Source organism: Octodon degus, unplaced genomic scaffold (genome assembly GCF_000260255.1).
Source record: "Octodon degus isolate 3935 unplaced genomic scaffold, OctDeg1.0 scaffold00092, whole genome shotgun sequence".
NCBI classification, from domain to species: domain Eukaryota; kingdom Metazoa; phylum Chordata; class Mammalia; order Rodentia; family Octodontidae; genus Octodon; species Octodon degus.
In genome coordinates this window covers 5,565,800-5,581,109 of record NW_004524668.1, presented here as the reverse complement: position 1 = coordinate 5,581,109, position 15,310 = coordinate 5,565,800, and the positions used below count along the sequence as shown (strand labels likewise).

The 15,310-nt window shown below is 49.5% G+C and overlaps 1 protein-coding gene across 3 annotated transcripts in view; it reads left to right on the top strand.

The window, feature by feature from the left end:
• The window catches only part of Pla2g5 (phospholipase A2 group V), a 65,413-nt gene that overhangs the window by 48,060 nt on the left and 2,043 nt on the right, over positions 1–15,310 (top strand). The window contains exons 1-4 of one of the 3 annotated variants that reach the window (XM_023722561.1): positions 6,534–6,549; positions 10,185–10,211; positions 10,294–10,343; positions 11,570–11,714. In XM_023722561.1, coding sequence (XP_023578329.1) covers positions 10,304–10,343; positions 11,570–11,714 — 185 coding nt within the window. In that variant the 5' untranslated portion in view covers positions 6,534–6,549; positions 10,185–10,211; positions 10,294–10,303. Of the gene's footprint in view, positions 1–6,465; positions 6,550–10,184; positions 10,212–10,293; positions 10,344–11,569; positions 11,715–15,310 lie in introns of those variants that run through there. The other 2 variants (XM_023722560.1, XM_004637755.2) reach the window with 2 other exon arrangements.

Here is a 15,310-nt window from a genome sequence, read left to right as displayed (position 1 = left end):
TAAGGGAAGGGAAGGACTTCTGGGAGAGGTGGAATTTAAGGGGAAACTGAGGGGTGTAAAGACTCAAGGATACCATGATTTCTGAGCATTCGAGAGGGACCACTAAGTTCAGAACCCTCAGTAGAAAGGCTTGGAAGGTTCCAGAACAGAGTCATAGACCCTATCATGGATTGTCAGAACAGACTGGCACTTTAGGCTTAGCCAATCCATCTCCAGCGCAGTAGATGTAGCTCTTTGCAAGACCTTGGAATGTGGGTAAGATGTTGGTGTGGGGTGAGCCCAGAGGGCAGGGAGTACAGAATACCTGACAGCTCCTTCCCTGTCCCATGGCAACTGAGAGGTTCAGAATTTTCTTCTCTTAAAAAAGTCAGTGAAATGTACATTTTTAAAACGTTCTTACAGAATAGCACCGAGGCCTCATGATAGGGAGAGCTGATTTCATGTGCTTTGACAAGTCACTGATGTTTCCAGCCCTTCAGGGAAGTCTTTTATCCTCAGAAGGCGGGTGGGCATGTGTTCCGCCCACTCTGTCCCCACCTCCCACACTAGACTGCTTACTGAAAAATGTTAGCTAAAGAAATGCCTGCTAGGGAAAGAAAACTCACCAGCCTGAGGCAGCTCATTCTCTTCACAGGACCTACAGTATCTCTTGGCTCAAGCCAAACCCTGACCCTTGGCATAGGCGTGCCTGGGGTTGGTTTTCTGATCTGAAGCCACATGGAGCAACTGTGACTCTTTTTACCCCTTTGGCGATGTGGAGCCTGAAAGGTGCCCTCGAGCTATCTGCAAAAACCAGGCAGCCCCTGTGCCCTCCAGGCTGTCTCCTGTGACCTAGACATCTCCTGCCATCCCAGAATCCACCTCAGAGGGGTTAAGCACGAGGTACGCCCCCATGAGGTCTTCTTGGAGCTCCTGCTCTTGGCACTGGGCTTCCACATCACTACCCATGGTGACTCCTATTTCCATGAAGTGACTGGTACTGGGCTTGGGGGGCCACCTGCGACAATTGCCTGTGTCACCCCCCCCCCAGGCCATGTGAATATCAGCTGGGAGACCATAGGGTAGGACATGTACAATCCCTTCTACTGCACTCAGATCATCCAGCCACTGATTGAGTTCACTCTGGGGCAGCCTCAGGACAAGGGCCGAAGCCTGACTTGTGACTTCCCCAGCCACATCTCAGGCAGCCCTTCCAGACATGCCTGGGTGCTGCTAACCGCACCGGGCACACTTCCTTCTTCTGAGGAGTCAGCTGGAGACTTGTCTCTCCTTGCTACTGAGATGACCTACATTCATCAGACCTTACTATGTGCCTAAGCACCTGCCATGTGACAACTCAGAATGGGTCAAATTAAGGCCTCCTCATTCATGCTGATAAACCAAGGCATAGAGCAGCTAAGAAACTTGCTCCATGCTGCACAGTGGCGGTTCCAGGACATGGCATCCTGTCCCGTGAGGGCTGTGCCGGAGACGGCTCACACTGCCTCCCTCGGGCTGATGTTCAGGAACTCTGCAAGGTAGCTGTTACCATGCAAGCTTCATTTAAAAACTAAATTGAATGACAAATGGCCTTGAAAACATAGATAATAAGTACTCTACCTCTTCCCTTCATAATTGCTTTACTGCCACATATGTTCTTGAAACCATCTATATTCACAGGACCTGAGTAGGGACGTGCTGTATAACAATACAGCCAGATATCACTCCCCAATTACGGTCAGTCATTCCATGCTGGTAGCATGACATTGTCCGCGGTAGGAATAGTTATGTTTTGAAATTTGACAAATGTCCCCTTTTTGCCTCTAGTGAATCAGTTTATTTATTTATTTATTTTATGTATTTGATACAGGGTCTTGCTATACAGCTCAGACTCATAGTGATCCTCCTGTCTCAGCCTCCCCAGTGCTATGATTACAGGCATGTGCCACCACCTCTGATGTCTGGACTGGCATGACATGCCCGGGGTTCCAGGGCTAGCAAGGTAGGCAGTACTGGGGATCGAACCTGGGTCCTTGCACTTACCAGGCAAGCACTTAGACCACTAAGCTATCTCCCCAGTCCCGAGAACCAGTTTTTAATTTTTACTTTTATTTTTATTTTGGTACCAGGGATTGAACTCAGGACATTATGCTTGCCGGGCAGGCACTTATTCTACTGAGCTATCTCCCAGACCCGAGAACCAGTTTTTAAATGGTGATTAGTGCATCACTGCCTCCATCTGAGCTACCGTACTGATTTGTCAATCCCCGGATGAGCCATTATAAGCTGTGCCTATGGGTCCTGCAGAGAATGTTCCTTCTGCCTAGCTCTCCCTTCCTTGCAGTCTCATCCTGGTGAATGCCAACCCATCCAAGTTTCACTTTCAGGGACGTGCTCTTCCAGCGAACCCTTCAGCCTGGAATGGGTATTCCTAACACACACACACACACACACACACACACACACACACACACCCTCTTTGTTGAGCAGCTACTACATACTAATCTCTGAGATCAGCACTTGAAACACAAAGGCGCTAAAGAGATCATCTTTGATCTCAAGGTGTTGCTGCTCCGTTGCAGGTAACACGTTAGGGGCTGGGGCTGGGGCTCGGGTCCTGCGCAGGCCACAGCTGTGGGCTATAAGACAATAGGAAGTGGTGAGGACCGGGCCGTAAGCACTGCTTCTGCAGGAGTCAGGAGGGAGTCAGGGCCAACACATGACAGCAGATGTGTTAAGGAGAGGCCAAAAGTTTAGATTCCTAGCTAAGATCTCTTAACTTTTATACACAGGCAACAGATTATTTCTCAGAAGGATGACGTAGACCCAGCCAAATTTTTCCTACGGGTGCTCACAGCCCCGGGATGACAGTTTATAACCAATTCCAGTGCTATACCTCAAGCGAGGAGTTCAAGACCACGATCTCATTAACCAGCGGGGACGCAGCTTTCACTTCCCCATTTGCTGGAAGGAAATCACACGACCCATCCTTGGGCAGGTGTCTTGCAGAAATCACAGTCCTGGCCTCTCCGTGTGACAGGGTGACAGGTGGGTTAGGCCAACAGTTCTGACTCTTGCCCCTACCAGCTGTGTGACCTCAGACCCACTACCTGTGCCTAACCTTCAATCTGCCTACCTAACGCCTCTGGAGACTTTATGAGGATTAAGGAAATCACAGACGCAGCACTTGCCCTGCCCCTGTGCCATAGAGGATGCTGAGTCCTGGGTCTGTCTCTCCTCCTTCTGATTCGTCAGCTCTGCAAGCCCCGCCCACTGGAAGGGTCACGTGGGCAGCGCAAGCCCTGGAGGGAGGAGTCAAGGAAAACCTCCTGGAGGAAGGTGGGTGCAGGTAGATATTCTACCAATGAGTTCCAGACACTCTTGCCCTTGGTGCCAGCTTCCGGAAGGCAAGGGGCACAAGCCGTGTGAGGAGGCCTGGGGTGTCTCCGTAGCACCTCAGGCTCGTGGGTAAGATTGTTCAGGTTCCTAGGGCTGTCCTGGGTGGAACTTCGGTCCCAGTGATACAAGGAGAAAAACTGATCTCGGGTGGGTGACCTCCAAACGATACAGGGAACTTCCAAATGACAGGGAAAAATGATCTCCCGACCTCATCTGGACGAGTTCGTGTTCTCTAAAACCGAAGAATGAATTTTAGGAGCAAACAGAGGTTATGAGCAGAATATATTTATTGAGGGAAAGAAAGCTCCTGTCCAAGAGAGGGACAGGAGGGGGGCCCGAGCAAGTAGTTCCCTGGGAAGCTGTCTCTTCCAGGGACTTTTATAGTGTAAAACCATGCTGGGCTAAGGTGGAGAAAGGGGTAAGTCGCTTAGGTGGAGGTGGGGTGGGACAAAACTATGGTCAACCAGTGGGATTACAAGCACCATTGCTCAGGTAAAATTGATTAGGTCCAGGACCAAATGGGGAAGCCAGTCAGGAAGCAAGTGGGTATGCATGTGAAACAGGACCTTATCGGGTAGCCATCAGATAATGATTCTTCCTGAGTAATGATCAATCCTGGATGCCAATTTTTAGGGAGGTTAGCATTTGATTGGTCTTTAGGTCTGGCTCACAGAAGGAGCATTTGACGCTCCCACAGTTGTGAGGCATCTGGTCTTTGTTATCTCCTTCGAGGGCCTGACCCTGTCTGAATATTTCTAACTAACTCGGGCTGCCCGCAACACCAGGACCACCCTGCATACCGTAGCTTCCCGCTAATCTCAGAGAAAAAGGGATGTTTTGGGGGTGCTCGATTCTTCCCCCAAATATTTCTGGAGGTCCTATCATGGGTGTGACATTGATCTGGATGCTAAGACCAGAAATGATCAGAGAATTAATTCTCCCCTCCAGTCTCCTGCTTGGCTGGAAGCGGAAGCAGTTGGGGAGCAGGGTCTGTGATAAAGGAAACGTGATCCCTTAATGGAGAAGGGTGAAGTGGGTTGTAAGAGAGCTCAGGTTTTGGGTTCTGAGATCCACAGGGGTCGCTTAGCTAGAATACCAAGAAGGCTGGAGAGAGAGGAGCTGTACGCTCCACATTTACCCTTATGGGCTTCTCAGGCTCCTAGAAAGACACGACAGCAGGGAGGTGGCTGGCACCCTGTCTGACCTCAGTGGGTATCACAGCTCCAAACCCAAGCTGGCTCTCGCATTATTCTACTTTATAGTGGGAAAACTGAGACCCGAAGGGGTTAGACAAGCTTGGGTTCTTGGTCCTGCATCCCGTCACTTTTCCGCCGAGCATTGCTGCTGAGTCAAAACTGGTGCCCTACCCAGTGCACCACCCAGATACCTGCATAGTAATAGGATTAGATCCTGGGGTGCCAGGAGCTCAGACAGGGCGGGGTGAAGACAGAAGGCATCTCTTGAGAACAGGGCCCTGGGAGAAGCCAGGATACTTCCTGGGGAGAGAGAGGGACAGGCATTGGTGGGCAGTGGGCACAGGGTCCCTGCCAAGAGCAAGAGGAGAAAGCCTGAGGAAGGAGGAGGTAGTCCTGAGCTGGGGCACCCTGAGAGACCGAGGGGTGAACCCAGACCTCCAAGCGATGCCAGGCTCGGAGGGCCTGGGGTGCAGAAGCCAAGGAGTGAGCGCAGTGGAAGCGGGGGCCTCTCTGTGCACAAAGTTGGCTTTCAGCAAGCTGGGGAGAGAGGTCATGGGAGGCAAAGGAGGGTTTTGAGTTTACTTTTTCAATTTTGGGCTCGGGTTGTTTAGCTTTGGTTAGGGAGGAGAATGACTACTTGTGGGCAGACGTAGGAACTAGTTGAAAAGGAGAGATAATGCAGAGCAGAGAGGACTCGCCCCAGCGCGTTAGTCAGGCCAGGCAGCGTGTGCGTTTCGTTGGCGCCTTTATGCAGTTTGCCCCTGTGACCAGTGTGTGGTGGACACCAGGTCGGTATTTTGTGCACTGAATTGAATTCACTGGACCCCTCGGGAAGCTCAGTAGTTAAGTCTGAAGGAGAGTTGTGCTCATGGGGACCATAGGAGGGCCCCCTCTCATACTGCCAGGACAGGAGGGAGAGAGTCAGCAGCGAGGAGGAGGAGCCAGACTTCACACTCTCAACTCTTCTCTGAAAGATCATTTCTTTTTTCTTTTTTTGAAGGATCATTTCTTTTTTTGGCATCTATTGCTACTTACACTGTTACACACGTTAATTCATTGAATCCTAACAGCTCTGAGGCAGGTGAATTACCATTGGCCAGAAAGTGATGAGTTAGTAGTGGAGGATTTGAGCCCAGGACCCGGGCCTGTGATGTTGTTCACTGAGGCACGTATTTCCCTAACCTGTGTTATTTATTGTACACGCTTCAGTTTCTATGGTACCTTCTCACCATGCTAGAGAGGAGGGGACCTTCTTGTGTGTGTTTCAAAGGAGAAAACAGATGTGTCCAGACTTATCCAGGGTTACACAGCTACTCAGTTGCTGAGTTGGATGGCAGCTTGCTTCTCTCTATCCACAGACCTAGTGATTTATTGATTCATTAGTGACCTAGACCATAAAGACCAGCTGTACACAGGAGGTAACTTTTTACAGCCTTTCCAGAGGCGGGTGGGTGTTACATGTTTCAGAGAAAGTTGGAGTAGGTTGGAAAAACAGGAAGAGGATGGGGTTGGCAAGTGCTACCTGGGCCCCATGGCTGTCCCCGGGCTGGGGCTGAGAGACACAGAATGAAACAGACGTGGACACTGAAGACTAGAAAACCACAGAGCCCAGGCAGAGGGACTCCTCCAAGGCCTGCCGTGGAGCAGGAAGGGGGGGCTGTGCCAGCGAGGGGGTTCTAGGCCTCTGTTCCCAGGGAAGAGCCCTGGACCTCAGGTGACCCAAGCCACATCCTCGTGGATGTCTGTCCCGACGGCCACAGGACTGTGACTTGCTGCAGGAAGTAGCTGCTTCTGAACACAGGGGGAGAAAGAATCCCCAGGGGTCTTGAGAGTAGAAGGAGTAGATTTTCTGTGCCAGTTACCAGGAATCTTGGAGCCACTCCAGGCAGGAGTGTGGGAGGCGGACACAGGCCCTTAAAGCCAGGCGGGACAGCCACTGCCTCCTCCCAGGCCTGAGGACCCAGAGGACTCACTGGTAAGAATCTCATTCTTGGGGCTGCCTTTACTGGGTGGGGGGTGTAGCAAGCAAGGCTGAAGAAAGGCTGTGAGGGGAGCCCCCTGGCTGCTCAGTGGGGAGAGCAGGTGCCACCAGAGAGGGGCAGGCCTCGCGGCCTTCTCTGGTATCTTAGGGGTAGCCTCAGCCTCCACCAGCAATGGTGGGGCTTGGTGCTGCTGTCCTCAGCCCAGGGACAAGAACCAGGGGTCCAGACTGCATGGGGTCGCCTCCATGTGGACCTGCAGCCCTGGTGCCCGCTGTGCCCAGGCTGCTTCTGTCCTGCCAGTCTGTCTTTTTGTTTCTGTCAGCCCATTTCTGTGCTTGTTCTCATGCCTTTTGTGACTGCAGCCAGTGCCCCACTCTGGAATTATCTTGTGCTTGTTGTTGCTCCTCTCTGTGATCATTTGACAGGAATAGCCAAGGCCACTGCCTTCTCCCGGAGGCTGCTCTGGGCCCCAGCCATGTCTGGGAACCCGGGCAGCTGTTTCTGACGCCTCCGCCACTGATCCGTGCAACTTAGCTGTTTGCTCTTTCTATTTGCCGGGGCCTCGGGCTGCTGCCAGTCACTGCCAGCGACAGCCCAGAGAGCTCTCCGGAGGGTGGTTTATTCAGGTGGGCCAGCAGATCAGAAAATGATTGCCGTCTAAGGGAACTGCATTTCTTACAGTTCCCAGGAGGGAGGGGATCCCAAGGGGCAGGCTGCAGAAGAGGAGAGCAGAAAGAACAGCCCAGAGCCTTTACTGTGACTTGTGAATGACAGGCTCAGGAGGCAGCTCGCTTCGGAGTGGCTGGCTCGAATCCTTTCTGCCATCCAGGCTTCCCTTGTCATCCTGAATCTGGCCCTCGGGGAACACCACCGGGCTTTTGAGAGTTAAATGAAGTGGGGTGGGATAAAGGCTTTGGATTGGCTGGTTGGCACAAGGAAGGCACAGTCCCCGAGGAGTCATCTGAGGTTGCAGGATGTGTGAGCGCCAGGAAGGGCAATTGCTCTCTGGTTAGCAAGGTCCCCAAGCTGTTCAGGCATTAGAAGATACAAAATACGAAGTATATTTAATGCCTAGTAATTTACACATCTAACCACATACATCATTGTAGCAGGACAGTCCTGTGACATTTTTTCTTGTCTCTTTTTTTCATTTATTACCCTTTTTTTAAAAAAAAAACAAAAAAACATTCTCTTGAGATATAGTCTGGCCATAATTGGTATGTCATGACAAACAGTACGTATTTAGAAGACCAGAATGACAGGCTTTCCAAGCACGACCCCACTACTGCACATTGCTATCTTCAGTGCAGTCGCTGAGTTCACAGGTATTAGCATATATAGTTAGTCAGGGTGAGAATCTCACCCAGTAACTACTAGATTCAATAACCTGCTGATAGTTCTCAGGATTCTTGCCTTACCCTTTTTCTGCATATAAATGTATGGCTTTGCCCCGTCCTGTTTCCTAGCTTTTCTCCTTGCCCTCTTTTCGTTGTCTAATCCTCAAGTTCTCGCTTTCCTTTTAATTGTGTTATACCTTTCTATTTGTATTTCTTCTTTGGAGTTCTTATACTAGGGAGACTATATGATATTTACACATGTAGGTCTGGTTTATTTCACTTATGAGTATATCTTCAAGTGGCATCCACTTAAATATGAAGGCTTCAAGTTTATCATTCTTTATAGCTGAGTAATACTCCATTGTATAAACATACCACAACTTTTTCATCCATTGAGTTGCTCAGAGGCAGAGGACTAGTCAGTTGGTCAAAGGAGGAGATGCACGGCACTGGGCCGAACCTGTGGGAAATGCACTGAAACCACATGAGCTGTAGCTTGCAGAATCTGCAACATTAATAACTGTCATTAATTAATTAATTCATTCATTCATTTATTTACTCATTCATTCATTCTCATTCATTGATTCATTCATTCAAGAGAACCGAAGACAGGTTTAACATTCTCTGTCTGTCAAGGTCATTGGAAGTTTTAAAGAAACAGTGGACAGATGGTACATGGCACCTTGGAGGTAGCCAGTGAGTGGTAGCTGGCATCTTTGCCCTGTGACGGCTCCGGAAAGCAACAGAGAAAGATTGGTGTGGGCCCTGGGAGCTAAGATCCTTTTCCTTGGCTGTTCAGAGCAAGAGCTATGGGCCGACAGAATCCTCAGGAATGTTCTTGGAACACAGAGGTGCTGCCAGACCTAGGCCAGCATGGGAGCTCCAGGGAGTCGGAAGCTGTGTATTTGAAGGCCAGGCCTTGGGAGGTGCCAGGGGCTCAGGCAGGGCACTGGCATGAGGGATTCCTCAACTCGGGGAGGTGGAAACTGTGCGGCACCAAAGGGAAAGTGCTGGCAACCCACAGGACAGTTGAGAAGCTATGGATAGACAAGGACTTTGGGATGCTGGGAGGGGACAGAAGCAGGCCACTGTGGGCATGGAATCAGTAACAGGCCAAATTAGAGCCAGGTAGCAGCCTGCAGTACAGCATTGTCTCTAGTGGTTTTGGCTGTGATTTCTGTGGTCTCCACAGCAGTGGTGGGTGTTTTTGCCACAGGCAGATTCTCAGGAGGGAAGGAACCCAGCCCTGGTGGAGAGAATTTGTCCTGCTGGTGGGGAAGGTTCTGATGTATGGCGAAGGGCACAAGGCCTTGGTTTCAATCCAGCCCTTACTCCTTACTGTGCTGTGTGGCCTCTGGCAAGTTCCTTGCGGTCTCTGAGCCTCAGTTTCCCCTGGAAAATGGGGTCAGTGACAGCGGCAGTGCTGTCTGGAGCACTGGGGTCCACTTATTCTTCAGATGATCACAGTGTTGGGGGCCTGGGGGAACATCTTCATTTTTAAAGTCTTTTAAAATCAGGAGAATAAATGACTACAATAATAATGCATATGTAATAATGAGCACAGCTTGGTTTATATTTATCTTCCAGCCAACACAACTGTCAAATATAGATGTATTTGGACACATACACTTATATAAAAAACACATATAAATACGTATTTGCGTGTGTGTTTGAGAGAGGTGGGGGGAGACAGAGACAGAGATGGAGAGATGCGGGGGTGGGGGACAAAAAGCCATCGGAGCCCTTGAAAGGTCCTAGAATGTGGTAGGTACTGGGGTCCCATTCCCGGAGCAGCCATTCTGTGTGGGCAGTGTATTTGGTTCTAGCACAGGGGCTGAGTGACCAGCTTCTGCCTTCAGAGGCCCAGCCAGAGAGATAGCCTTGAAGACGGGCAGCTGCAGCACCACCCGGGAAGGAGGCAAGGCCCAAACGCCAACTTCCTGCCACCCTTCTGCCCTCAGTGGTGACCTCGCTCTGTCCAGGCCTCTTCTCTCCCTGCAGCTTCTCCCGTCCCTCACTGATGGCTCCTCTAGGTTATGTCAGTCCCTCCCCTTTGATTTGCACCACCAAATCTCCATTGAAAAGCCCCACTCGTTTCTCCGGGTCATTTGGACATTTTCTGCAAAGGGCCAGGGTGTCAGGCATTTGTGGATAGAAGCACTCTTGATGGGTGAGTTTGCTGCCACAGTGTCCCCGCGAATGCTTCCACTGGTGCAGCTCTTCCTGCAGAGCTCCCTGCCCCCACTGGACCTAGTAGCTTTTGCCTCTTCTCTCCTCATCTTGCCCCACAGGGGAAGGCAGCAGCATAGGGAGGCCAGGTATGGAGCCGGTTGGGTCTGAATGGGTCTGAATTGGGGTAACAGCTGAAAGAGAAGGCCTTAATGCGTTTTCTTTTTCCAGAACTCCAGAGATGAAAAGCCTCCTCACACTGGCTTGGCTCCTCGCTTGCAGTAAGTGCTGGCTCCATGACCTCCCCTCATTCAGGTCACCTTTCCACCCCATGGGAGGGGCAGGGTAGTGGGAAGGAGCCCTCCCTCTGAGCTCACAGACACTGGCACTGAAGTCTCAGCTCTGTCCTTATCATATAGACACGAACATCAGCAGGAGCCTTCATCTCCCTGAGCCTTGGATTCCTCATCGGAGATAGGGTAATAAATACCACAGATAGGGATGGCTGTGGCACGTCCAGAAGCTGTGTGTCAGGGTGTGAAGGTTGTGAACATGAAGCTTTGCAGCTTCAAACTCTGGGGAGTGAATTTTTTTGCTGCAATGCAAAACAAAATAAGGCCCAAACAAAACAATGACCTCAAAAGAGAACACAAGCTTTGTATCAAACTATCCAGCCACGATTCCCCACATTACTGTCTGGTCAGGCCTGTGCAGGCCTTCTTCGTACCTTGCCACTGGCCCCTTCCCAGGTAGGCGGTGTCCCCTGGCTTTAGGCTCCCCTGCTGCAGCCCTGTAGCCCTGCACACAACCTTTCTCCCCACAGGCTGTCATGCCCTCTGATGTCTTGTCAGATCTCTGGAGTCCCCAGGAGGAACCAGGCACAGTGCAGGGAGAGAGCCTTGGGCCTACCGGGAAACCTCCAGCCTGCGAGGGGGCCTCAGTCTCCCAGTTTGTAAGATGAGGGGACTGATGTCAGAGATTGCTAAAGTTCCCACTCTGATCTAAGACTTGGTAACTTATATTCTGAAAGGTCTTAGACAAGGAGAGGAAGGATCATAGTGCTGGGAAGAACAGGAGCCTGGAGTCTCTCTGGCTGTTTCCCTGTGGCTTATACTGAATATTCCACTGTCCCTTAGGATGGGTCATCCAGTGTGCACTGAGTTTATATACCATCTTACTTTAACCCTCACAATGACTTTGAGAAGTGGGTGCTAACCTAGGACCTCTCTTTCCCAGAGGAAGAAATTGAGGCTTTGATAGATGAAGTGGCCTGTTCGCCATACTTTAGATTAGTGGCAGGGTCAGGATTTGAACCCTCATCAGGATTTGTCCCCTTCTCCAAGCTTAAACCCTTAGCCGTGTCTCTACACTGCTTGCCCTCACCTCCTTGCTCCCCTCCCACTAACTGGGAGAAGGAAAGAGGGTCAAGTAAAAGGGTGGGAGATTCTGAGAAGTGGGCCTACAGCAGGACACTGGGGGTCACCCAGGGACATGGCCTGTCTTGCAGGTGTGCCTGCTGTGCCAGGGGGCTTGCTAGAACTGAAGTCCATGATCGAGAAGGTGACTGGAAAGAATGCCCTGATGAGCTATGGTTTCTATGGCTGCTACTGTGGCTTGGGTGGCCGAGGGATCCCCAAGGATGGCACTGATTGGTGAGCTGATTGTCACGATGACCTTTTCATGCTACTGGCTCTGCACCCACACCATCTCATCCAATCCCAGGTCTGTTCTGGAAGCATTAAACCACCATTTTTATAGTGGAGAAATCTGGGTTTCAGAGAAACTGACTTGTGAATTGCACTGAGCAATTCCCAGTGGACACCAAAATCTGCACGCCTACTGAGTCACTTGGTTCATTGCACCATGGCCAATAGTACTGATACAGTGGTTTAAAACCAGCACAATCATTTATTTTGCTTATGGATTTACCCCTGTGGTGGGGTGGGGTGGGATGGCTTGCCTCTGCTCCACTCCACTGTAGCTTGAGATTTTGACTGGGGCCGGATGGGTCCACTTTTCATGGCTCACTTCTATGACTGGTGAGTAGTTGTTCCTGTATCCTGGCCAGAGGCCTCAGTTCCTTCACTGCAGATTCTGCAAGGATATTTAGGCTTCCTTATAGTGTGGTAACCATTGGGTTCTAAAATCGTATGTTCCCAAATTATAAGACAAAAGAGAAAGGTATTTTTAACATCAACCTGAGAAATTCTAGTGTGGCTTACACTGTCCTCTTGGTTGAAACAAATGTGGAGTTTTTAAGAAGGAGACCTAGGGGGCCTGGCAAGATAGCTCAGTGGGCTAAAAGTGCCTGTTTAGGCAAGCTTAGGCAAGCGCAGTGATCACGGTTTGATCCCCGGCACCACATGCTGCGCCAGCCCCACCCAAGGGCAGGCTGAGCTGAACACACACACACACACACACACGCACACACACACACGCACACACACACACAGAGACCTAGGTTAATCAGTGGGTGCAAAGACACAATTAGGAAAGGAGAGTAACTATGGTAACGCTGTTCCATAGAGAGTGGCCATAGTTAATAACATAATAAATATTTCAATAGAGCTAGGCCAAGTGAAGTTCAGTGGCCTCATAGCAAAGAAAGGATGAGTATTGGAAGTGATAAAAATGCTACCCTAATTTGATCATTATCTAATATATACATAGATGAAAGTACCACACTGTCTTCCATAAACACGTACTGTTATCATGTGTCAAGTAAAAACAGAAAGAAAGAGGGGCCCTAATTTCACCTCTTGATTGGGAAGTACCCACGATCCTAGAAGGATGTGGGAGGTGGGAGAATCTTTACCCTGGAAACCACCCTACTGAGTTAACAATTCTGATACTGCTAGACATACATCACGAAAGGCAGTTGGCATGATTAGACACATGGATGGCTGGTGATGAGCGCCAAATTTATTGCTTTTGGAGTGGGATTTACAGACAAGCACAGGGAAGCTTGTATGACCCAATGGATTAATGTTGAAGACATCAGCATGAGCACGCCTTTAGCTTAGTAATAGATACAGATGGTCACATACAGAAATAGACAGAGATATATGTGTACACCCAGGTTAATATATCAACAGATACTTCATGCTAACAGCTGAGAGAGGCAAAAAGAAATAACAGCCCATATAATAAAAAACACAACCATTGCCTAGGTCTGTTTTTGATTTTGGGATTTTTTTGTTTTTGTTTTTGTTTTTGTTTTTTTGGTATACTGAGGATTGAATTCAGCCCACCACCACGCCCAGTCAAGCACTTGTGCCACTGAGATATCTCCCCAGCCCTAGGTTTGGTTTCTAATGCTTTTCTTTAAAAGAACCAAGGATCCTTGCAGAGATGGCTTGGTCTAGGACTAGGACAGGGATGTTTAAGATGAAATTGGGACTTCTTGTAGAGCTAAAAAGTGAGGAATTCCTCAGAGAAACACAACACCCCACATAATAAAGGTATGTCATAAGCACTAACTAACTGGAAGCATTCCCAGTGGCCAACACTAGAACCACTGGAACAACAACATAAATCATCATTCCAGTCTTAACATGAAAGAAAAATGTCAGCCAAATCCCAGTAGCTGGGCATTTTACAAAACACCCGCATTCCTCTGAACAGTGTCATCAGAAACAGGAGAAGAGCCTAGAAGACATGACAACTAGTTGTGGCATTCGGGGTGGGATCTTTGCAGGAAAGAGGGGCAGGAAATAAAAACTATGGAAATGGCAGCAAGCTGTGGACATTTTACAGTTTATGAAACAGTGATGTATCAGGGTTCAGTGAATATATGGATATTGATGCATTAATTGTAGCAGGTGTATTATATTGTTAATCAGGCACAAGACTGGCCACGGGTCCTCCCTGGCTTTTGTTGTCCTGTTCAAAATATTGGACAAGACAGAATAAGAACATAGAGGCGCATTGATTTATTTGTTTGTTTTTGTTTTGTTGTTTGAAGCAGGGTCTTGCTATGTGTTCAGGCTAGCCTTGAACTCACTATCTATCCCAGGCTGGCCTCGAATTCATGGCAATCCTCCCGCCTCAGCCTCCCAAGTACTAGGATCACAGTCATGGATCACCATGCCCCAGCTTACGTTTATTAAAAGTAAAAGAAGGAAGAAAAGCAGAGGGCAGGAATATTCTGGAAAGAAGTGCTCCACAGAGCGAGTATGGAAAAAGAAAACGTGCTCTGCTTGCTGAGTGGACGTTTGGAGGGAAAAAGAGAAGGCGGCTGCCTCAAGGCCAACGGCTGCCATCTTTGATGTCCCCATTCTCTTTTGTTGTTGTTGTAGTTAGGACAGGGTCTACAGGGTCTGAGATTACAGGAGCCCACCACCACGCCCAGCCTTAATTGCTGTCTCAGCACGCGTGGGGGGCGGGGCGGCACGTGGGGGATCGAATCTTGACCCCTGCGTCAGCCTAAGCAGGCGCTTTCAACTGCTGAGCTATCTGGCCAGCCGTATGTCCCCATTCTGACATGAGGTCGACCTCTCAAAAAGCCTGCTTAATCTTGTGCCAGAATTGAACACAACGCTCTCCCACTGGTTGGTGTCAGAAGCAGGTCTTGGAAGCTGTTGGGCCGGATGTCCTGGCTGTGACTGACAGGTTGTGTTTACCTGCAAACTGGTTTGCGGCACCTTAATCTCCTGCCTCCTGCTGTTAATATAAAATGATAACGATAAGGGCAACTGGATGTTTCCCTGTGTGGTCTCATCTGTAAATGGTTGCAAAATGTAAATGCAGAAGCCTACCACGTTCACCATTCTAGAGAGTAATATTTTGCTCAGATAAAAGTCCCATAAAGAAAGTGGATTGAGGGACCACGGCTCCTCCCATGTGTGACTCAGCCATCCAGCCTGCCCCAGATCTTCTGCTATGTCCTCTTCATCCCAATGAACGATGGAGAAAGAGAGGAAGGTGGAAAGGTTGTGTGGTAGGTCTGAAAGCATCCTACGTGGCTTCTACCCAGAATGCCCTTGCCGCAGCCTAGTCACCTGACTACCTACCTGCAAGAGAGTCTGGGAAATGTAGTCTAATTCATGAGAAAAAGTTGGCCAGTGGCAGCTCTAGTAGTAGAAGAGAAGATGGTTCTCAGCCATATTATCAGATCCTAACTCTACCCGCCCACATCCACTAAGGTGGCCTCTGTTAAAAGGACATGGTTGAATTTTTGCACCTGTTCATAATATAATGAGACAGACAGAGAGAGAGAGAGAGAGAGAGAGAGAGAGAGAGAGAGAGA